Source organism: Mixophyes fleayi, chromosome 2 (assembly GCF_038048845.1).
Source record: "Mixophyes fleayi isolate aMixFle1 chromosome 2, aMixFle1.hap1, whole genome shotgun sequence".
In the NCBI taxonomy this organism is placed as follows: Eukaryota; Metazoa; Chordata; class Amphibia; order Anura; family Limnodynastidae; genus Mixophyes; species Mixophyes fleayi.
Genome location: NC_134403.1, coordinates 366,300,271 through 366,325,243, shown reverse-complemented (window position 1 = coordinate 366,325,243; position 24,973 = coordinate 366,300,271). Strand labels below are relative to the sequence as shown.

At 39.4% G+C, this 24,973-nt stretch overlaps 1 protein-coding gene across 1 annotated transcript in view; it reads left to right on the top strand.

The window, feature by feature from the left end:
• Window positions 1–23,676, top strand: part of LOC142139600 (myeloperoxidase-like) — a 57,649-nt gene extending 33,973 nt beyond the window's left edge. Inside the window, exons 2-13 of the mRNA XM_075197340.1 lie at window positions 2,995–3,088; window positions 4,333–4,508; window positions 9,025–9,145; window positions 11,904–12,033; window positions 12,361–12,567; window positions 14,828–15,143; window positions 17,309–17,469; window positions 17,571–17,823; window positions 19,439–19,588; window positions 19,851–20,088; window positions 22,100–22,311; window positions 22,757–23,676. Of these exons, the coding sequence (XP_075053441.1) occupies window positions 2,995–3,088; window positions 4,333–4,508; window positions 9,025–9,145; window positions 11,904–12,033; window positions 12,361–12,567; window positions 14,828–15,143; window positions 17,309–17,469; window positions 17,571–17,823; window positions 19,439–19,588; window positions 19,851–20,088; window positions 22,100–22,301 (2,048 nt within the window). The 3' untranslated portion in view covers window positions 22,302–22,311; window positions 22,757–23,676. The remainder of the gene's footprint in view (window positions 1–2,994; window positions 3,089–4,332; window positions 4,509–9,024; window positions 9,146–11,903; window positions 12,034–12,360; window positions 12,568–14,827; window positions 15,144–17,308; window positions 17,470–17,570; window positions 17,824–19,438; window positions 19,589–19,850; window positions 20,089–22,099; window positions 22,312–22,756) is intronic.
• Window positions 23,677–24,973: the final 1,297 nt, after the last annotated feature.

Genomic DNA, 24,973 nt, shown 5'->3' with positions numbered 1-24,973 from the left:
AAAGGACACTTCGTATGACAATCACTCAAACACCTGCCCGCCCCCTAATGGCTGAAAGTCATGTGAGAAGAGATGGGCTGGGCCATATACTAAGGCGGATTTCGATTGGCTGCTGTGTTGTCAGTTAGTTGCTCACCAGAAAGACGGATCTGCAACAACCTGCTGAAATAAGTACTGTGTCTGTACGATCGCTGCACTTATAGAGGTAACAGTGCTATATAACACCCTCCCGTCCCATTCAAAAAATTTGTATTATATATTTCGATATTTAAGTTTTTTAATAAATTATATTGGCCCGCCTAAAGTTTTTCTTTTTTTATTTGGCCTGCTCCTGAAAAAGTTTGCCCATCACTGTCCTACATGCTGTTGCAGAAACCAGAAAATGACCCTAAATTTTTCTGGACACAAACAGCATCTCCTGCATGTCATTTTTTAAAAGTTCTGTAACAGCAAGTTAATTGTGTGAGCAAAAGAGGAAATGTGATGGAATTCTACCCCGCTGTAATGTTTGAACAATATTGGTGTCCTTATCAGAAATGACATATCCTCAGGGGAGTCCAAGCAGGATTAGCCATGTTTCAATGACATCCCCATAGTTTTGTAGTCCAATAATTACATTTTTAGGAACCTTCCGGTACAGGTAAGTAATAGCTTTTCTAGTAAAATGGTATAGTGATCAAATTTGCTAACAGGGACACAAGACCTCAATTAAATGTCTTAAACCAACTGTATTAATAGTGGCCATTGGACGCAGATCTAATACTAGCATAGTCCCCATGGCGTCTATGATACGCTTTGCGACTGGGTGACAGGTTTCATATTTGCTTCCTCTTGCAAACGATTGTTTAACAGTCAATTGTTGCTTCTGGGGATATTGATGATTAAGGTGTTGGGGGTGTAGATTGCAGGTGCTGGGATGTAGATGAGAGAAGGGAGGTAGATGATGCTGGACTGCTTGTTGTTATTTTTTTAACATAAGTTTCTGATTTTCCCAACAGCTTTCCATTAACTCGCTGAAAAATGCCGTAACATGGATGAGGATCCTAGATGGTTAAGGTCCCTACCTCTACTGAGTGTGGCTTTAAAAATGCTACAAATGGCTGGACAGCTGTTGTCAGGATTTGTGTAGAAATAATTCCACACTTAAGAGGTGGATTTTTGGCCTTATGCCCAGGCATGACAATGGCCTTTTTCTTATCACTGGCAAGAACTGCAGCAATTTTTCTTTGAAAGTGTATGAAAATCATATTGTGACCTATGAGGTGGTCACAATTGAATGGAAATGACTGTAAATTAGTGTTAGTGAGGGTAATAATAATTTAGGTACAAAATAATAACGAAATTAAGTTATTTTAGCCCAAAAAAATAATTTTTTTTAACAAATTGCAAAACAAAACCAAACAAAACCAAAACCAAAACACGCAAGGGCGGTTTTGGCTAAACCAAAACCAAAACACGAAGGTAATCCAGATCCAAAACCAAAACACGGGGGTCAGTGACCATCTCTAATTTTAATACACACATTCTATTTTGCACTTCTCAAAATAATAAAATAATAAATCGGGGATGTGATGCCCTGGTGCGGTTATATTCTTTTTGTGTGAGGTTGAAATAATGTGAAGTATGAAATAGTGACATTTACCATTTTAATTTCCACAACGTCTATTTTTGTGTTTGTTCACATAAGAAACTAACTTATAGGCACTTGGGGTTAACGGCTTTTCGGTCATGCTACTCCCGCACTTCAACAAGCACATTTATATAGCTAAATTTACTAATATTGCATCATACTTCACTTTGGCAATATCTCCACCCATTTGGGACCTGATGTATAGTTGGATGTAATTTACACTTATGTGTAAATTGCATCCCATAATTTACCCAAGTCACACAGATCTTTAGATACTTGTGACTTAGAATACACGCCTCTTTATCTGCCTTGTGGACCGGTGTGCATGATACACTTAAGTGTATAGGCCATAGTGGCCCTGTAAGGCAGGTAAATAATTAATTGTGAACAAAACAGCTTCTCTTCCTACAAACAGCACTAGGGTTGGCTAAGCTGTTTTTAATTTTTTTTTAGCACAGCAAAGTCTGTGCTGATGATCATTATTATCAGCAGTGAACTTGCACCAGGAGAAATCACTGGCAACACTGTGGCTGCTTCCAATTCAGAATAGCACAGCGTGAACATGCCTTTACATTGCTAGGCTCACCCATTACCTTCACTGTCGAAACTGAGACGGATCCTATTGCTGTTTGCACTTACAAGATGGACTTACGTCCAACTCTACATGAGGTCCTTAATGTCAATTGCACTTCATAAGAAATAGAATCCACTAGGGGTATTGTCAGGTGGCACTTGATAGAATGTCCAAATGGCTGCTGTATGTCTCTCTTAAAGCTTATATAAATGGGTCTTGAAATCAGGGGGTAAATGTATCAAGCTGAGAGTTTGCCGGCCGGTTTGAAAAGTGAAGATGTTGCCTATAGCAACCAATCAGATTCTAGCTGTCATTTTGTAGAATGCACTAAATAAATGATAGCAAGAATCTGATTGGTTTTTCAAACCCGCCGGAAAACTCTCAGCTTGATACATTTACCCCCAGATTTTTAATTAGCATTCTTAAATCCTGATAAACCCCCTTGGTGCTTTCAGTCCAATAATGTAAGCGAATGGACCTGCACACTGACACTTCCTGACCAGAGTTTACTCGATTTCAACATTACCTGTAGCATTCACAAGTGCTATTGATAGCTATCTAGTCCACTAAGCTGCAGGAAGGCTTTGAAAGCATTGTTTGATGACTACATAAACAGGGCTTTATTAAAGACTATATAATATATTTATACTATATTTGTTCCTGTTGCATTACTAACCAAAATTCCCTGATTCATTCAGTTCTTTGACAACAATTTTTTTTATGTAATTTAGTTTTTTTCCCCAACTGTTTAGTAGTTTATTATAGTTTTAATGCCTGTTACTTTCTACAGATGGAGTTGAGGAGCTGAACAATGACTTTATTATAAACTGTACAAAGGAAGCCAAGCACCTGGTAGATACAGCATATAATAACACCCGTTACATGTAAGCATGATATACAATGTATTTTTAAGGGTAAAAAAAACTGTATTCAGGGTTAAAAGTACATATTGTTTATATTTTTTAATTGAAATAGTTTTTTCCCATTAAGTGTTAGATTAATATTTTAAGAATATTTTTCTGGTTTATAGTTATATATACATAAATGTATATTAATCTCAGTAATCGACAACATCTTTTTAGGTGCTTGACACACTGCGGTTTTGCAATTTGATTGTTTTACACTCAAATGGCTACAAACTGCAATGAGTATGGGCTGAAAAAAATCACCAATCCCAAGCAACCTCCCATAGGGATCATTCAGATCAGGGTCTGAATAAGGGTTCAGGCCGCCCTCGGCTAATATGCTAGTAATGCCCGTTCTCCTTACCTTCCATTCATTTATTACCTGGCTTCCTTCATCCCACCCCACCCAACAATGTTCATGTTCAAGTGTTTTTGAAGCTTGGCTTTTTAAAGGGTCACAGTAATCTTTGTCACTCATTTAGATTTCATTAGTTGTATAGCAGAACGGAGGTATGAACGAGCGCTTCTGAGGGTGAAGATGAAAGGGGGAGGGGCCATCACATTTTTGCCTTTAGCCATCTTTGTCTTGCCTTCTGGCTTATCCTCAAGCTCCCGCCAAGCATGACTCATTGTTTTCAGACGTTACCACGGGAACATGTCAAGATTAAAATGTTTTTACATTTTTTTTTTCATGTTTTCTTTTTACTTTGGAGAACAATTATTCTCTTTAATTTAAAGCAGGCCCTGAATCAGATATTGATAGGGACTCATGGAAAAAATATTTTCAGACTATGATCGCATCTGACCTTAAGTAGGGTTGCCTACTTTAATTGGGCCCTAATGAGCCAGATTTACCTGTTTGTCCACATATTTATAACGGTGCTCAGGTTAAGTGGCCAGATCTGCCCAAGTATTTATTTCTGCCTAAAACCAGTTCAATATTTATTAAGAATGAATCCACCTTTTACAACAAGTCATTGGAAGAACTAATTAATATTGTGCTATGTTATTAAAGTGGGAACATGTTATCCAGGGCAGCAGATCAGTGAACAAATGAACAAGTATTACTTACATGTACAAACCAAAACAAAGGAGCCCTGTTATTTAGCTATAACATTTATCATCTATAATGGTAACATTAGTCACTAGGGGCATTGTCAGATGCAGCAACCGTGTTTTGTCTAGGGGCAGAGGAATTAATTTGTTGTGTCACCACTGTCCAGTTTGAAGAACCGTTTAAGGACGAAAACAGTGGGTGGTAGTGATCTCATGGCATCCTTCAAACAGCATGTGGCTAGGAGCAGAAACTCCATCCGAGCTGCTGATTACATGGGCACCACCCTACAGCTTCTGTCAGAAAAAGCCAAATATTTTTCTGAAAGACCTTTCAATATCACAGGTACATAGACACTTATAGTCAAATTTATGCATTATTGAATTATTATTGGACAGATGATTACTTGAAAAAAATCTCCTATTTGCGGTGGAAACATAGCACTAAACTAACTGTTAAGATTGCTTTAACAAGGTCTCCAACTGCAAATTGTTTTTGATTTATTAAATGGTAATAAATATGTTTATAAATCCTGTTTTGTAATTGTAATTACATATTTATTTTCAATGACTTTGCCAATAAGGCTGGGTACACAATACATGTTTTTCACTGTAGTATGGTGCCAATCACGATAAACGGGTTTGCATGCTTCCACTATCATGTTTTGTTGTTCCAAAGCACATTGTATAGTTTGATTTGACTTTATATTAATACTATTCCCAAGGAGGAAAAATAGAGAGATGTTGGATGCAAATGTAACTTTCTAATCATAATAAAAACAAACCAACATACAATTATGGATGTAAACAAGCAGATAGGATCTGGCCAGAACCGAAAATATGTAATGCATTTTAAAAAATTACAGCAATAAATGGCTCTATACAAAATAACAAGCCCGTTATCAAGCCAACTCAAGCCAAAAATGGTATTTCAAAAAACAAATAGCAATAACTTTGGTAAGCTCATAAACTCTTGATGTCAGTTCTTGCAAATCCACTTGAACTTTTCAACTATGGTTGTAGCGTAGACAAAAGATATCGGATGTAGGGCAAAAAAAGTCTATGCAAAATTACTGCAGATGACACCCCAATTGGGCCAGGACCTGGTGTCACATAAAGCGCATGTATAAACTAGCAGATATCTCACAGCCTGATATCAGGTGTTGCATATTCGCTATAAACAGGGTTTTTAAACCTCCAGAAATATAGTCAATGGGCCTGAGTTATTAAGGAGAGCAAAGCATAAAGAAGGAGTAGATTTATAATTGGGGTAGGACATGTCCTAGATCATCTTTAAATGTTAGTGTACAACTAAAGCTAGCAAGTATCTGTGTGCTACATGAAAAAGCAGCCAGTATTTAACTTATGTGCAAAATAATAAACTAATGTGCACCCCTTGCATTGTAACATGGTTTGTCCAGTAGAACATTTACGATGCTTTGCTCTCCTTATTGACTCAGGCCCATTATCTTTTGGGTAGATATCCTCTCTTTAATATAATTCAGTTCACACCAGATAAAGTGGTTCATGTAAGCAAGTATCAGTATTTTATGTCTGCAGCGTAGAACAAATTCCCAGATATTAATGACAAAAACAATCAGTAATACAATGTCATACTGTATAGGTAAAGGGGACTTACATTGCTGTGATAGTGTACATCTGGATATTCCAGGAAACTCTGGGCACTTGAAAGCTAGGTTCCAGGAACCATTCCTCCTTACCACCCCTAGAACGGTGCTTACAAGTCTACTCTGTGGTAAACGCATGCGCAGAGTAGAATTAGAGTTCTCGCTGGTTTCTGGTTGTTCGGTTCTGTTTCTTACCCGGCAGGTGGGGCACGCCGATAGATAGGCTAGTGAAAAGAAGTAGTCCGATCTTTCCTCCTATAATCGTGTGCAATGCTTGATGACAGTATTTAAATGAAAAATAAATCCTCCAACACGTTTCACCCCTATCACAATGGGGCTTCCTCAGGGAGTAATAAATGTGCAATGAGCAGACACATGCAGTGGAATCCATTTAAACACCATTGTCCCGCCCACTAATGGTCTCACTGGTTTCTCACACGATACGGATATAATTACATACGTATCGCATGCATAGTTGCCAATTCTGCTTATAACAAGCGGAATTGGGCTTCTTTTTTTCCATAGTTGCGGGTATTTTTGGGCCACCGCGGGAAGCTTGTTTTTGGGCTTGGACACGTTCTCCAAGTCCTCAGGCTGCATAATCGTTTTTTGTTTTTTTTCTCTGTTACAATTTTGTGATTCGTGCATTCAGTTTTTTTTTGGGGTTGTGCAGAGAATTCCTCCAATAAAGTGGCACTTTTGTAGGTGGGCGGCGTCAGAGGAGGACGTGGAATAAATCACAGGAAGACGGATCTACAGCAACCTACTGAGATAAGTGCTGTGACATACACACGATCGCTGCACTTATAGCAGGTAACACTGCTATATAACACCCTCCCCTCCCATTCAGTAAGCTGCTCATGTCAGAAGACTGCTTATACTGTTATATCATGGGGCTGTGTGATATAGACATACCAGTGTCCTAAATTACAGCATTTGCTTTTTCATTTGCCATATCAGTGTAGAAATTAGTGTTATAGAAAAGGACGGTCCCCTGTAAGTTGGGCTTTTTAGGATTGGTTTGGGCTTGTTTTTCACTAAGCGGTTGCTTGTTTTTCATTTCAGAGTTGGCAACCCTGATCGCATGTCAAAGTAGATAATAATCCAGTCACACATAATAATGCATACTGCTGTATTTGTTGTACATCCTTATACTCTAGGGCTTAACAAACCTGAACTTCACAAGTAAAATCGATTAATACATTTATCTATGTAAAAAACTTATTTACACATAAATCTGAAGTGATATCTATTATCTTTTTACTAGTAAGTGGAGTACTTCTACTCCACAGGAGGTTTCTGTCCTCCCTGAACTCGCCTTAGGCTCTTATTAATTCAATTACTTTGTTATCGCTATTTTATAATACTGTTGAAAATATATAATTAGGGATTCCAATTTTTGGGTTTACTGATAAAAGGCGGAACTCTCCTCAGCGAGGGCTTTCCGAAACCTGACTGCAGACATAAAATACTGATACTTGCTTAGATGAACCACTTTATCTGGTGTGAACTGGATTATATTAAAAGGAGGATATCTACCCAAAAGATATTGACTATATGTCTGGATGTTTAAAGACCCTGTTTATAGCGAATATGCAACACCTGATATCAGGCTGTGTGATATCTGCTAGTTTATACGTACACTTTATGTGACACCAGGTCCTGGCCCAATTGGGGTGTCATCTGCAGTAATTTTACGTAGACTTTTTTTGCCCTACATCCGATATCTTCTGTCTATGCTACAACCATAGTTGAAAAGTTCAAGTGGATTTGCAAGAACTGACATCAAGAGTTTATGAGATTACCAACGTTATTGCTTTTTGTTTTTGAAATACCATGTTTGGCTTGATAACGGGCTTGTTATTTGTTTATAGAGCCATTTATTGTTGTAATTTTTTAAACCGCATTACATATTTTCGGTTCTGGCCAGTTCCTATCTGTTTAATTATATCCATAATTGTATGTTGGTTTGTTTTTATTATCATCATAAAGTTACATTTGCATCCAACATCTCTATTTTTGCAACTTGGGAATAGCATTAATATCCTTGTGTTTTTGGGAGACTTTCTGGAATTCACCCCCCTTTCCCCTCTCGGCAGCATATATACCTGAGAGCTGCGCTGATCTCTCTATCCACTGTTTTTTATTTGATTTTATAAATGGACTAAAAATCTCTATAAATGGTGGAACAATGTCAGGCAAATACTGAAGTGTGCACACACTCACGGCCGGCAGTGTCCACAGGTCTCCATAGAGTTTACAGAGTCACGATCTTTTCAGCTGATGATTATGACAGATGAAGAGCACAGATCTGATGGTAAATCATGTAAAACGTGTATAGTGTGTACAGATGAATCTGGACTTTCAGTCCTTGGTACAATAATTAACGATATTGCATTGGGAGAAATTTTCTGCAGTTTGTACTCAGCCTAATATACACAGATATTGTTTACTAAGCCCTTAGAAAAAAAACTTCTGTAGATTGTCACTTATACATAATGGGTCTATAGGACAACTAAATCCCAAAATTACAGAGTAGAGACTGTCAATTATAATAAAAAATGGTTCAAAATTAAATTAAATTTCTGGATCGATGGACTCAATTTTACCCAATTGAGCTTAAATAGCTGCATTTTACAGTATTTTTAAACTTTTTTTATGTGAACAGGGAAGTTTGCGTGAAAAACCATTAAAATAGCATACAATTTAGCCATTTATACTCAAGCGATCTCAAGCATGCTAAAACTGCTTAGTATTGCTAAAAGTTAACTCAAACTTTGCACATTTTCAAAATTTAGGGCCGATTCAACGAAAGAATGTCAGTCACACTGTGTCTGCTATGTTAGAGAAGCTCCTCCTAACAAGGCGGCCTGCTGCACAGCAGTGAGTGTAAACACAGTGGACATATGTAGTTAAGCATAACCTCTTCAGTTATTTTATGTATATTATTAAGCTATGTAATACATAGACTTTGATATATATTTATGTCACATAGCGGCTTTACTTGCTCTTTAACAATGGTGGCAGCTGCTATATGGGCACAGACGTGACTTATGCTCCATAAACCCCCAAAACACCAACATTAAAGTGTAAAAACACTCAGAAAGTAAGAGCTTAAATTTAATTTGCCTCCATTTTTACATATATATTTGGGAATCTTACAAATTTACCTTACAGGAATTCTTGTATTTAAGCCTACTTTTTCTATTGATGGCAAAAAAACATATTTTCCAGATATGGTAACAAAGAACCAGATGGACACTATATCTAGGCTTTCAGGTTGCGAAACCCAGCAGCTTCCTAAGCTTTGTCAGGACAGTCCATATCGCACCATAACTGGAGAGTGTAATAACAGGTAAGAGAGTGCCAGCATGCAAAGTTCCTATTGTTTACAATGAAAAAGAGGTGCTAGGTTTTTGTGTCATTAGTAGTAGTAGTCAGGCCCGGCACTCCCATTAGGCAAGGTTAGGCACTTGCCTAGGGCGCCGGGCTCTAGAGGTCGCCTGGAGGGTGCCACAGTATTCTAAAATACTTTAAAACTGTGCGGCGACCGCTGACCATACCTTCCACAGCCGCCTCACAGCTTCCGATAAATCCACGGGGAGGGGGGAAGGGGCTATGGATCATCACCGCCGCCTCTCTGCTCCGTCTCCTCCCCTCCACTCACTGACTGTCGGGCGTGACATCGCCATCACGGCCCAACAGTGTCAGTGAGTGGAGGGGAGGAGACGGAGCAGAGAGGAGCAGCTTTATGGCAGCAAGTAAAGGTAAGGAAAGATGTGGGGAGGGGGGGGCGCGGATTGTGAAAGTGTGCCTGGGGGGGGGGGGGGGGCGCGGATTGTGAAAGTGTGCCTGGGGGGGGGCGCGGATGTGAAAGTGTGCCTGGGGGGGGGGGGGGCGCGGATTGTGAAAGTATGCCTGGGGGGGCGCGGATGTGAAAGTGTGCCTGGGGGGGGGCGCGGATTGTGAAAGTGTGCCTGGGGGGGGGGCGCGGATTGTGAAAGTGTGCCTAGGGGGGGCGCAGATTGTGAAAGTGTGCCTGGGGGGGGGGGGCGCGGATGTGAAAGTGTGCCTGGGGGGGCGCGGATGTGAAAGTGTGCCTGGGGGGGGGCGCGGTTGTGAAAGTGTGCCTGGGGGGGGGGCGCGGATTGTGAAAGTGTGCCTGGGGGGGCGCGGATTGTGAAAGTGTGCCTGGGGGGGGCGCGGATTGTGAAAGTATGCCTGGGGGGGGGCGCGGATGTGAAAGTGTGCCTGGGGAGGGGGGCGCTGATGTGAAAGTGTGCCTGGGGGGGCACGGATTGTGAAAGTGTTCCTGGGGAAGGGGGGGCGCGGATTGTGAAAGTGTGCCTGGGGGGGGGGGCGCGGATGTGAAAGTGTGCCTGGGGGGGAGGGGGGGCGCGGATGTGAAAGTGTGCCTGGGGGGGCGCGGATGTGAAAGTGTGCCTGGGGGGGAGGGGGGGGCGCGGATTGTGAAAGTGTGCCTGGGGGGGAGGGGGGGCGCGGATTGTGTAAGTGTGCCTGGGGGGGATGTGAAAGTGTGCCTGGGGGGGCGTGGATTGTGATAGTGTGCCTGGGGAGGGGGGCGCGGATGTGAAAGGTGCCAAGGACCCTAGCCCCGGCCCTGGTAGTAGTAGTAATGACATTAATATACTTCCCTAATCGGGTCATAGGTGTAGAATCGGCGAGACTCGGCTCAACAGTTTGTTATCATATGGCACCCAGCCAGCCTCTGTCTACAGTACACTTTCATTTAGATATCTTCATTATAAAGGAACTGCATAAAATGTGACAATGTAAAAAGAACAGCGATGAGCTCACTCTTATGAATAAAATCATAAATATAGCTAAATTAAATATTATTGCAGGGGAAAAATGAAAAAAATTCAATTAAAGGGTGAAAAGGGTGATCCTAAAGTTGTAGAAACGTGGATCTTGAAGTGACATTTTTAATCTTTCCACCATATGAATTTCTAGGTAGCTTTCCAATCCCACAAAATTAGGCACAGTTTGATTCCCCAGGGCTGACCCCAAAACCAGAATGAGTGTGTGCCCCTGTCTATGCAGGAAGAAGAAAATGCACACAATGAGAATTTCTATTCACTCGCATGTTTTGGACTTTTGTAAATTACTTTTACTGATTACTAATATCCTTAAGTGGTTTATTATCCCACAAATAATGATATAATATATTATGTAAATCCGCCATCACATTAGTAGAGATTATTGGAAATATCCTCTTGTCAGTTAAAATAAGGTAAAGTATGACCAATTATAAAGTCTCTAAAAGTGACTCCCAGGGGCTCTATAAACTAACAGAAACGTATCAATTATATTTCTTTACATTAGTAATTCATATTAATATTAAGTTATAATCTTATTTGTATCAATCAATATGCAATTATAATTTTAGATGTGGTTTATGAGTAGGTTTTCTACAATATGTTTTATCTATTTATCTATTACTAGACAAACTTTAATCCTAGAATCTATTTTGTTTCATGATATTGAATATAAGATCATCATCATCATCATCATCATTTATATATATAGCGCCACTGATTCCGCAGCGCTGTACAGAGAACTCATTCACATCAGTCCCTGCCCCATTGGAGCTTACAGTCTAAATTCCCTAACACACACACACACAGGCCGACAGACAGACAGAGACTAGGGTCAATTTTGATAGCAGCCAATTAACCTACTAGTATATTTTTAGAGTGTGGGAGGAAACCGGAGCACCCGGAGGAAACCCACGCAAACACGGGGAGAACATACAAACTCCACACAGATAAGGCCATGGTCTGGAATTGAACTCATGACCCCAGCGCTGTGAGGCAGAAGTGCTAACCACTGAGCCACCGTGCTGTATTTATTCATTATTTATTAGGGGAAATGCCTTTATTTGGACTTTAATATACCAAATGCATAAGACGTTGTAAGAAAAGCAACTAAAAAACAATAAACACACAAAAATAAATCTCAAGGTAGTTAATTTGTTAGAATGAAAAATGAACAAACATTCAAAGCTGGCAATTACCCAGGACCAGGCTTAAGGAGCTTACACTAGATGATGTCAAATGTATGTTTACTCTTGTATGATTGTATGATTACAGGAGAAATCCCAGTCTCGGAGCTTCCAACACTGGGTTTACACGTTTGTTACCAGCCAAATACGAAGACGGTCTGTCCCTTCCCCGTGGCTGGACTGAAAACCGTAGAATCAATGGATTTCGTCTGCCCTTAGTAAGGAAAAAAGAACAAATTATAATTATTTCAATGCTCCTGCATCACATATTTCAAAATAAATCATTTTAACCTAAATATCAGGACACTTCCCAAGGCAGAAAGATCATATTACACATGTCTACACATAACTAGAATGTCTGTAACTTGTATTCGTTAACTGTAATAATTTTAAGGCCTGGGTATCCAAACAAACACCAATACTACCTATGGAGAGCATTGGTCAACAAAGGTTACAAATATGTCCGCATTTACATTCTTAAAAATTGTGTTGAAAACTGTTTTTCTTTCTCTAAATGTATGTACCATCTCTTGTTGTGTAATAAGGCACGTGAAGTATCCAATAGGATTGTCCGATACATGACTGAAAATATTGCAATGGACAATGGTCGAGCTCTGACCTTAAAGCAATGGGGACAGTGGATAGAACACGATCTTGACCTCTCTCTTGAGACCCCTGCACGGTCAACATTCCTTGAGGGAGTGAATTGTGATGAAAGCTGTGCCCGGCAGCCTCCCTGCTTTCCTCTAAGGGTAAACAAGTGCTAGTCAGATTATTAATACAGTAGTATGCTATAGATATAATAAATACATGTCTACATTTAACAGATATTTTAGCATTCACCGGTATATACATGGGGTGTTCATGGTTTTGTCTAAAGGCATTTATATAACTATACACTCCTAGTTTCCTGTTTCGTAGGACAGGAGGTATTATTATAAGTGAATGATTTGCACTAAGAGCATCATGTCTATATATGGTGACTGACGACCTTCTGGCTGCCTTCCAAGATCCTTCCTTAAAAGTTACAGTAGATGCCACATTATTCAATATTTTATGATAAAATAAAAGGTCATAACGTGGTTCGGAGGCATTGGTAAGTCTGTTGCAGAAAAAAAATGTCCTCTTGCTCCTCTAGTTTGCCCAATCAATAGAGGTACAAATAAAAAGTGCATTGAGTATGTTAATTGCATACCAAGCAGTGCTGTGTCCCTCCCCCACCAGTCCCTTGCTCCACACAGGTTTCAGGTCCTTTAAAATTAAAGTCCTTACTTCCCAGCAGCGAGGAGGAGGTCCCACCAATGGAAACTCCAATCTCTAGTCCAGAAAATATTGATAAACAATGATTACATCCAAATCAATCTTATTGTTCTTGCGGCTTGTCCTATCCTCCCAAACATTTACGTATTGTAGTATTTCTCTATAGAGTGAATGGCAACACATACCGCATTTCCCCATGTATAGGACGCTCCACTGTATAAGACGCACCTATATAAATCATGTGAAAAAATTGAGGATAAACATTATCCTCAATTTTTTCACAGAGTATTTGTGCAGCTTATACAGAGGAGAGACAACGCTATAGTGAATTCTGACTTACCCTGTCAGATGCTTCCTCTGTCTGGTAAAGTCTTCTGTCTTCTCTCTATCTGATCCTGATGCTGGAAACCCGATTAAAGGTCCTCTCTGCGATGTCCGGATGTCCTTTCAGGACCTTGACAATCCTTTCAGGACCTCAAGGTCCAGGTCCTGAAAGGATGCTTTTCAGGACCTTGTCAAGGTCCTGAAAGGACATCCGGACATCGCAGAGAGGACCTTTAATCGGGTTTCCAGCATCAGGATCAGACAGAGAGAAGACTTTACTGGACAGAGGTGTCATCTGACAGGGTAAGTGCTACTACCCCTGTATAAGACGCACCTAGTTATTAGACCCAACATTTTGGGGAAAAAGGTGCGTCTTATACATGGGGAAATACGGTATATATACATATATATATATATATATATATATATATATATATATATATATATATATATATATATATGATTTAATAACAAATCATGCCAGTGGCAAATAAAATGATGTGACATCACACCCCCTTTGTGAGTGTGCTTACTTTTGGAAAACACATCTATCACCACTTGTGATAAAAAGTCTTCATGGGAGAACCCTCTTAGGTCAATCTGTCTACTCAATCACAGATAAAATGGATCATTCAGAAAGCATAATTCTACTTTCATATACAGGATTCCAGACAAAGACCCCAAATCTCTTCCATATATATATATTTCATACAGAAAAAGAGGCATATAGTGTATTACCTCTAAAATAATTTTAATATATAAAAACAGATAAAATCAAAATGAATAACATCAATATACTGGTATGGTGTAACTTAAACCATATTTGTGACACTAATGGACATTTTGGCTATCTGTAAGGCTGATATTTATGGTCCAGTGTAGGAACTGCTTAAGTTCCCTAACAGTAGACAACCCCTTTAATTGCAAAAAGTTTTTTTCCATTTTTCTAACTGGAGTAAATATTTAATCTAAAAATACCAATCATCTTGTCTTTATAATAGCACTACGGTCTATGCCTAATTATATGTAGGTCCACTTGGTTATCATTGCAATTATTGGAGTTAGTTCAAACCACCAATTACATCACATTTATTGCAATGAAGTCGGGGGACTAACCAGCAATGGTATATACTTGGCTGGTTGAGCAGGTTCAGGATGTGAGCCAATCATGTGTTACTCACATTCGATCCTGGGATGACCTTTCAGCCAGGTAAATTCCTTTGCTGTCAGTGATCGTGGCCAGATTGCAATAAATATTGTCATATGGCTGGGGGTTTCCTACACCTTTAAAATTCAACATTCTAGGCTGAAGCACTTAGTGATTGTTCAGCATGTTGGACAACTGTTTTCATTTATAGTTTTATTTTCTCTTTTTTACTTTGATACCTAAATCAAATTATGGCCTTTTGGGCCTTTTTATATTTGTAGATTCCACCAAATGATCCTCAGTTTAGCAATCGCAGTGACTGTATCCCAATGTTCCGCTCCTCTCCTGTATGTACCCTGGGATCTCCAGTTCGAGAACAGATAAATTTATTCACCTCATTTCTTGATGGAAGCCAAGTGTATGGGAGTGATTTTGCACTGGGTACTAAGCTACGTAATAATACAAACCAGCTGGGCCTTATGGCTATTAACCAGAACTTCACAGATAATGGACTTCCGTTTCTGCCATTTGAAACAGCAGAAGAGGACTTTTGTGTTCTCACAAATAGGTCACCTGGGATCCCTTGTTTCTTGGGAGGTAGGTTATGTTTGGTTCATATCACTTCGATGGGTTTTCAACCTCATGGTCATTTTGTTCTCAAATATCTGAAGGTATCATGGTTTTAAGTTTGTATGTAACGTTTTCAAATGACCATACCAAGTATAAAAAAATATAATATAATATAGTCCATGGTCAAGTATAAGATACATTAGATTAGAGAAAAGTTTCTCAAACTGTGGTACATGTGCCACAAGGGGTACCAGACAGATTGAAGAGGCCCTTTACTAATTAAATGAAACTCAAATAACAGTTTAACATATAATTAAAGAAAAAAACATTCAAAACAATATAGAAGTATTTTTCTAAACATGTAAAGACATAAATGGCTACTTTAAAAAAAATCTGCAGGGGCATTTAGATAAAATTGACACACTCTAGGGGTTATTTGGGATAAACTGATACTCAATATGAGGTGCTTAAAAAACATTTAACATCATACATTATCAAAGCCGCTGCAAGGTTTCTTTGCTCCCTAAGCAAACTTTCAAACTACTGCCCCCCCACCCACACCAAATACCCACTTCCCAGACCCTCACACTTGACTTTTGTAAAAATCAAAAAGATAAGCCTTACCTCCTCCAGCAGTCCGGATGCAGTGATGTTTGATGCAGAACGCTGTCCAGACTCCGCTGCTGCTCAGGGCCAAACAGGATTTCTAGAGGGGAAGCATCTAAGTGCTAGATTTGGGAAAACAAAAAACTCGACACAGTAAGCCAACATCAGACAATTTTTTGTGATTAATTGAGTCTTTGTCTATGTATTATGCTCTTGTTCAAAGCAACGGGCATCTTCTTTCCTTTATTTGTCCAAATGGAAATGACAAGTAATCCGAATAGACGGCCCTAACATGTCCTTTCATTACACGGTTCCCCCTGGATCACACTGCCACCCCTGCATCACAATGCCCCCCTTACAATGTCCCCCTGCTTCACACTCCCCCCCCTGCTTCACACTCCCCCCTGCATCACTGTCCCCCCCTGCATCACTGTCCCCCCTGCATCACTGTCCCCCCTTGCATCACTGTCCTCCCTTGCATCACACTGTCCTCCCTGTATCACACTGCACCCCCCCCTCCAGCACTCTGCCCTCCCTCTAGCACACTCCCCCTGCATCACTGTCCCCCCCTGCATCACTGTCCCCCCTTGCATCACACTGTCCTCCCTGTATCACACTGCACCCCCCCTCCAGCACACTGCCCTCCCTCTAGCACACTCCCCCCCTGCATCCCACTATCCCCCCTGCATCACACTGCTCCCCCCCCTCATCACACTGCCCCCGCTCCAACACACTGTCAGCCCTGCATCATACTGTACCCCCTCCATCACAATATCCCCCCTCCCTACAATATCCCCACTCCTTACAATGTCCTCTACCTTACAATGCCCCCCCTCCTTTACACTGCCCCCCCCCCCTCCAGCACACCATTCTTAATTTACCTGGTCTTTTCTTCAGTTAGCTGCTCCTCTCTGCCGGACTCCTCACTGCCACTGTCGGGAAGCGATGATGACGTCACGACTGACAGGCAGTGAGGGGGAGAGGAGGGTAAATTTAAGTGAGAGGAGGGACAGTGTGTTCCACTGACAGTGTGTTGGGGGGGAGGGGGGGCATCAGTTTCCCCTCTCCCTCTGGATCTGAAGCTGTGAGCATTACACAATAGTGTCAGACACCAGTGACCCCCCCAGAACCTGGCGTCCTAGGCAGCTGCCTAAAGCTGCCTGCACAATATGAAAAACTAGTTTTCTATTTAACATATTTGTAATATCTTTTTTATGTAAATAGAATAAAGCAATGCTTGTTTTATGTATCGTAAATAATTATATAATAAAACATAGTACGGGATAATTCATAACCTTGAATAATTTAGTCTAAAATATTAAATAACACATTGGGATGTAAAGAAAGTGCTACCCCAAACAGACCAGACAGCCTGTCATATTTATGTATTAGTAAATAGGTTACTGTTGTGTGTAGTGCGGTGCTTACACCTATGTGTAATATATATATATATATATATATATATATATTGGTTCACCCGAGTAGGTGAAGGGTACACTTTTAAAAGTATATCTCCTATGTTAACAGTGTGTGAAAGTGACTCATATGCCTTCATAATTAGTAAAATTAGTTTTCTTTGGTTGCAGGAGACCCTCGTGTTAGTGAGCAACCCGGTCTTACTGCTTTCCACACACTTTTTGTACGAGAACACAACCGCGTAGCTACAGAGTTGCGCAGTCTGAACCCTAGTTGGTCTGGAGAGACTCTGTATCAAGAAGCTAGGAAGATTGTAGTAGGAATCTTGCAGGTATTATTCTATGATCTAGTACTCTTTACTTATATTATATTTACTTATTATGTATTATCCGTCAATCAATACATTTTATTTTGTTTTGTTCCCTTTGGCAGAAATTAACATACAATGATTACCTGCCTATAATGTTGGGCTCGGAGATGCCTCGTGTACTGCCAACATACAGAGCGTATAATGAGTCTGTGGACCCAAGAGTGGCCAATGTCTTCACTGCTGGGTTCCGCATGGGCCATACTCTGATACAGCCAATCATCTACCGCCTTGCAAGTGGCTATCGCCCTTATACTCCAGGTCCAGAAATCCCTCTTCACATGACATTCTTCAATAGCTGGAGGGTGGTGAGAGAAGGTAATCTTTATATCAATGAAAATATATCAAATGTAAAATGAATATTATGTATCTGTGGCAAGTAATTTAACATTTCAGTGCTGTCCAAACTTCCTCATCATCATCATCATCACCACCATTTATTTATATAGCGCCACTAATTCCGCAGCGCTGTACAGAGAACTCACTCACATCAGTCCCTGCCCCATTGGAGCTTACAGTCTAAATTCCCTAATATCCACACGCACACAGACAGAGAGACTAGGGTCAATTTGTTAGCAGCCAATTAACCTACTAGTATGTTTTTGGAGTGTGGGAGGAAACCGGAGCACCTGGAGGAAACCCATGCAAACACGGGGAGAACATACAAACTCCTCACAGATAAGACCATGGTCTGGAATTGAACTCATGACCCCAGTGCTGTAAGGCAGGAGTGCTAACCACTAAGCCACCGTGCTCCTCATGGTTTTGGCTGTATACATGGTATAGCTATATGTTGATTAGTCTGATTATAGGTAAATGCTTATACCGCTAGCTGCATGTTGTTCTCTCCCTGTGCGTTTTATAGAGTAAGAACATTAATAGTGACATTTCCCAATATTTCCTTATTGTCATGAGTTATATAATACATGGATGGTAGTCAAATGAGAAATAAACTAAACCTAAACCTAAAATACAAGTTGGCTTATAAAAAAGAGCTGCTCATAGCATTTGCAAATATGCACATTGTATTTTAGGATGTTGACCAGTAAATCCATTGAAGACATCACCCAGCTTCTTTTATTCAATTTTGGTAGTAAGCGGCTGATAAGAGAGAAAAATAGAAATCAATAGCACAGCAAATGTAAATAGCATGTCGAATATACCAAGTTCTGCCATTATATGGAATATTTTACATACTAATTTGTGAATTTGTGAATGTTATTAGTAGCTCTTATATTTAAGGCAACCTGTAGTTTTCTTTAAGGGGATTTTCTCTATGTGTTAGCAGATGTACTTTCACACAAGAGTTGTTAGACCTAAAAATTTTCATCACAGACAAAAAGTCTGCAAACTCTTCTACAAACTTTCTACTCAAATTAAAATGTAGAATGAATCATTGCTGTGAAATTGCATTAAACATTTTTCTGCAGTGTAAATGAACCACAATAAAATCACTGTGAACTGCAAAAGCACATTTGAGCACATTTGATCATATTTTTGTAAGTTACCACATAATTCATGTACTAAATAGAGTGCTCAATAACATATACCCAGGGCCATCTTTTCCATTGGGCACGATGGGCAGGTGCCCGGGGGCCCCACGGGCAAGGGGGCCCCATAGGCAGGGCTCTTAATTAGAATAAATAATCCTGCAAAAGAAAAAACCTGAAAAAAAACTTTCAAGGGTCACTGAGCAAGTAGATCTATCTATCTCTATCTCTATATATCTATATCTGTATCTCTATACATCTATATATAGGGGCCACGGTGCACTGCTTTGCCCGGGGGCCCATAATGTTGTTAAGATGGCCCTGCATATACCCATTTTAAAGAAATGCTATTCAAAATGATTGCATTGTTGCTGCAGGATGCTCACATGCAGTCTTTTATTTTAATGATGGTCTCTTAAAGCACTATTTTTAAACGTTTGTAGGAGGCATTGACCCTCTTCTCCGTGGACTCATGGCAAACCGAGCTAAATTTAACAGTCAGAACCAGCTGGTGGTAGATGAGGTCATCAAACATTATGTCCTTGACCTATCAGCCCGCAACTTGCAAAGAGGCCGAGACCATGGATTGCCAGGTAAACAATTATTCATGAGTGTTGCTTGCCAGTTATTATCAGAACTTTAAAACTGGGGAATTTTAAGAGGTTCAAATTGCCACAGCTAAATGCACTTAACACATTGTCATGACAGCTTACTGGAAAGCTAAATCAAAACTAATGGTAGTACAGATCGGGCTTCCACCATTTTATTTAATGGAACAATGACTTTTTTATTATTCAGAATTTTTCTGCAAGTGGCTTTTGACATTTTTAACTGTGAAACGTTTCTTCGGCTCAGGGTACAATGCATGGAGGAGGTTCTGCGGGTTCTCTGCACCATGCAATATGAATGAGTTGGCTGCTGTGCTGAATAATAGTGAACTGGCACAAAAGTTCATTGATCTATATGGAACACCTGAAAATATTGACATCTGGGTTGGAGGCGTTGCTGAGCCACTAGTACACAATGGCAGAATAGGACAGTTGCTCGCCTGCCTAATTGGAAACCAGCTCCGCAGGGCTCGAGATGGAGATCGGTAAGTGGAATTGGAATTGACAAAAGTGATTTTCATGAGGTAGCAGAATACGTGTACAAAAGGAGAATACACATCAAATATATGACAAGCCCAATTTTAAGAGCCTATATATGTAAAGTATACCTCCAATTAGTCTCAATTTTATCATGTGATTGGGTAGACTTTTGGAAAATCAGAGAGGGGGGGTTATTGTGTGTTTTAAATTGGTGAGCGGCATAATATCTCTCCACTCAAATAAGGATAATAAAGTACACTAAAAATGACTTAACTACCTGTTAATGGCCCTTAAAAGCTCTCTCTTATGTTCATGTTCCTACTGCTTGTCAGTAAAAACCGATAGAATCCTAAATCCCCGGAAACCCCCCCCACCACCACCATCTTTTCCAGAGTAACTGAAAGTGCATTGGCACTATAACATGGCAGATTGTAAAGGATTGGCATTCAAACTGATCACTATGTTTACTGTTGTCACTGGCAACTGGGCAGCACAGTGGCCTAGTGGTTAGCACTTCTGCCTCACAGCACTGGGGTCATGAGTTCGATTCCCGACCATGGCCTTATCTGTGTGGAGTTTGTATGTTTCCTCCGGGTGCTCCGGTTTCCTCCCACACTCCAAAAACATACTGGTAGAGTAATTGGCTGCTATCAAAATTGACCCTAGTGTCTCCCTATCTGTCTGTCTGTCTCCCTCTCTGTCTGTGTGAGTGTGTGTATATATTAGGGAATTTAGACTGTAAGCTCCAATGGGGCAGGGACTGATGTGAGTGAGGTCAGCGCTGCAGAATTAGTGGCGCTATATAAATAAATGATGATGATGACAGTATGGCCATGATCAGAGGAGAGGGCTGTTACAATGAGGAGGTAATTCAATATTTTTTTACTTAGAGAAGAGTTACAGCTAAATACTTTCTATGTAAGTAGTTTGAATGTTCAAATGCACTACTAAAATAGAGATCTCAGGTGAATAAGTACAAAATAGCCCCACAGGAAAAGCTATGGGAAATAACACTCCAAACTCACAACTATGCCAACATTTATTTAGAAATTAAGGATGCAAAATAAAACATAAACATATTTTTCATTCCATAATGCTACAATAATATAAGTAGCTATCTAAGAAGAGAATATTAGCCCCTGTAATAATTCTATAGTAACTACTCAAGGAGCTACATAGCTATACTGTTGTGTTGTTATACATGCACAGTATAAACAACACTATCCTGAATACAAACTGCACTAGTGTAACTTGAGCACCCACATTTAAAAACAGAAAGAAATATAAGCAATAGACTATCCCAAAACTGAGTTGTGCTTGATGCCAACAGTACTTGTAATGACTCATTACAGTTGAGGGAACTTCCCTTCTAAAGTCAAGAGACAAGCTCCAATTAATTGTCTCAAGCACCCAATTAGAGAAGGCTATCTCAAACTGAAGACAAAACTAACCTGGGTACTTTCAGTATATGATGTGTCTACTCATTCTTCTTTAGTCTTTTTTAACTTACAATTATATTCATCTGAGTAGAACTTTATTTTCAGCTTGTCTAAAAAACTGGGCTCATCCTCTAAGTAGGGTCCATTTATATTATGTTTCTATAAATGTGATGTAACAGAGCCCTATTCCTGTAATAGATGAAAATTTACACAAATGGAAGTTGCTTATCCATTTTAAGGAAGTTAATCCATAGGCTTCCAAATTAGCTGTAGGCTCTAATGGAAAAATTTCTCCAGTAGGAATTAGCAGTAGACTTGTGTGGTTTTACCAATAATAATCCACTGACATTGGGAGTGCCAGTTTTACATACCACAAACATCTCATAAAAAAGATTATTTAATTTATAATGAATGATATTCCAATGTAATGTCCATTTAAATAAGTAGTTTATTTATAGGACGAATGTACAGTTCACTAAGTAGCCATGTTCAGTATGGATATCCTGGAAGCAGACTTTGCTAACACAGAGAAAAGTACTTCTAAGGACCTGCAATTATGTTTCAACTTTATTTTTAGGTTTTATTATGAGAACCCTGGCGTGTTCAGTACGGCTCAGAAGAACGCAATAGAAAGAGTTACTCTGGCTAGTGTCATCTGTGAAAACACCAGGATTACTGAGGTCCCTCCAAATGTCTTTATGGATAACCAGTATCCTCGAGATTTTGTAAGCTGTTCCAATATTCCAGCACTGGACCTAACTCCATGGAGGCAAAATTAATTTGTAAATGGTATGCATGACCCTAATCTGATACTTTGGTGTGGAGGAGGGGGAAGGAGGGGGAGGGGTTAATGGGGAACCTTACCTTAACCCTAACATTCTGTAAAAATACAATATTAGTTTTGCAAGCATCACCTTGGTAAGAGGGATAGGATGGGAGAGAACAGTGTGATTTTTTTTCCTACAGCTATTCAGCTATCGGGAGGCAAAAGTACAGTAGGGGGGCAGAGTGGACTGGATATAAAACGCCATCCAAAAATATTAAACTAGAGGCACATGGAATGAAAACATTGCTAGCCTCAATGACATGGTAATGGACACATACAATGAAATTTTAATTCTAGCTCTACTACTCTGTAGTCAATGGTACAAATTATGTCAGTATCATATAAAGTAATAAATTTATGCTGAATATTTAGAAATTAGTTATTAATTTTCATTTCTCTCTTTTTCAGATTATCTTCACCAAAGCATCATCACCAAAAAATATTTACTCGTTCTCCAAGTATGTACAAGGGGCTCTATGGGTCTATACCCATAGAGTTCCTTGTAGATACTCAAAATATTTTCTATTTAATTTTTTTCTTTCATGCTTTTATTAGTTTCCATATTTAACTTCAAAACTTAGAAAGGTACCACCTCTTCCCTAGGAAAATCCTAGATTTGCTTCTGACTTTTGTGCATATCCACGTTCAGAGGCAGCGTTACTGAAACCTTGTCCTCTCTGTTACTCCCAAGCTTTATAATAAAACAGTCTTCTATTTCTGCATCGTCTCTTAACCTGAAGAATATATCAATATTCAACATTTTCATTATTGCTGGTAGTCTTTTCATTGCAACTATAAGTATCAATAAAGTCTTAAATTGTGAAACCGAGAAATGGAATATTTTTCTCAGGTAATAAAAGTTACATTATGCTTCCTTTTAAGTGCGAAACACGTGAAAGCAGCTATGTGATTATGTCTCCACCAATCCTGTTATATAATGGCTTCATGAGTCTGACGTCTAGTAAAACAAAGACTAAACATTACTAGTGGTAAATACCAGGACACATAGGGAACCTACATAAGCTATTCTTATATGTGCAAATTTAAGCAATTTGAGTTTGTGTACTGTGGTTTATGACCACAGTGTACGCTTGCACTACACGTTAAAGTTAAACCACTATACTGAATCAATACTAGGAAAGTAAGTGCTTATATATTAACTCAGCAACAGACATTTACATCCATCTGGATATAAAATTTTATTTGTTTTATTTGTCTGTACATTTATTGCATTTATTGTATATTTTAATTATTGTACCCTTTAGTGTATTAAGTTTGTTATATTGTCTTGGCCAGTAATGTGGACATTAAACAGTTTTCAGAACTTTTACAGTTTCTGCATTCCAATATATTTTGGCGCATATCAAATTGCTTTATTGGTTATTCAACCCAGAATTGTTTTAAATTTTGTGATCCCTCTTCAAAAGATCCCCTTCCCCTTATAATGTCACCCTCATTTAGTGCAACATATATTGTATGTAATTAAGTTAATTAGAATGTATTAACATGCATTATATGTCACACTCTATGTAACATAACCCTTTCCATAACACCTATTTTGACAAGTTTCCAGCCTTCCATGGATAGGACAATGAAATACTATAAGAGGTTAAAAGCTCACTCTTTCAGCTTCAGGAGGAGACAGGCATGATTATAATACTATCATCATCATCATCATCACCATTTATTTATATAGCGCCACTGATTCCGCAGCGCTGTACAGAGAACTCACTCACATCAGTCCCTGCCCCATTGGAGCTTACAGTCTAAATTAGTAGTCTTAGCTTGCATGGTGATATTTGTAAACTTTAAATACAAGGCTTGTTCTGGATTATTAGCAGTATGAAGCACTAATACAAATATCACCATGCAAGCTAAGACTACTTTGAGCTAGGGGGTTTTCCCCTCATTAAATCCACAGAGATCAAGTATCTCACTCCGTTATCCGCCTGCTACATTTGTTACAGTGGTGACTAGAAGGCTTACAATACCAACACCATAAGAGACACGGTTCTCACTCACTCTTTAAATCAATCTGTCTTCCTACTAACCACTATTTACCAGTAAATGGTCTGCTACCAAGGATTTATACTAGGGATGTGCACCGGCGACTTTTGAGGTCTCGTGTTTTGTGTTTTGGATCCGGATTTTCGTTATTTTTGAGGTTCGGATTTGTCTCGCAAAACACTTGACGAAAGGTCTCGGTTCGGATTTAAGGTATTGGATTCGGATTTTTTTTGAAAAAAACATAAAAAGTTTAAAAATCAAGTTTTTGGGCTTATTTTCACTCCTAGGCTATTATTAACCTCAATAACATTCAATAACAAGCATTTCCACTAATTTACAGTGTATTCTGAACACCTCACAATATAGTTATTAGTCCAAAACGTTGCAACAAGGTATCTTTCTGGACTGCGTAGAGGAGTGGGTCACCACAATATCTATTAAAAACCCTGAACTTTTATGATTCGCACCAATAATTGTACCTGGACTGCGTAGAGGAGTGGGTCACCACAATATCTATTAAAAACCCTGAACTTTTATGATTCGCACCAATAAATGTACCTGGACTGCGTAGAGGAGTGGCTCACCACAATATCTTAAAAACCCTGAACTTTTATGATT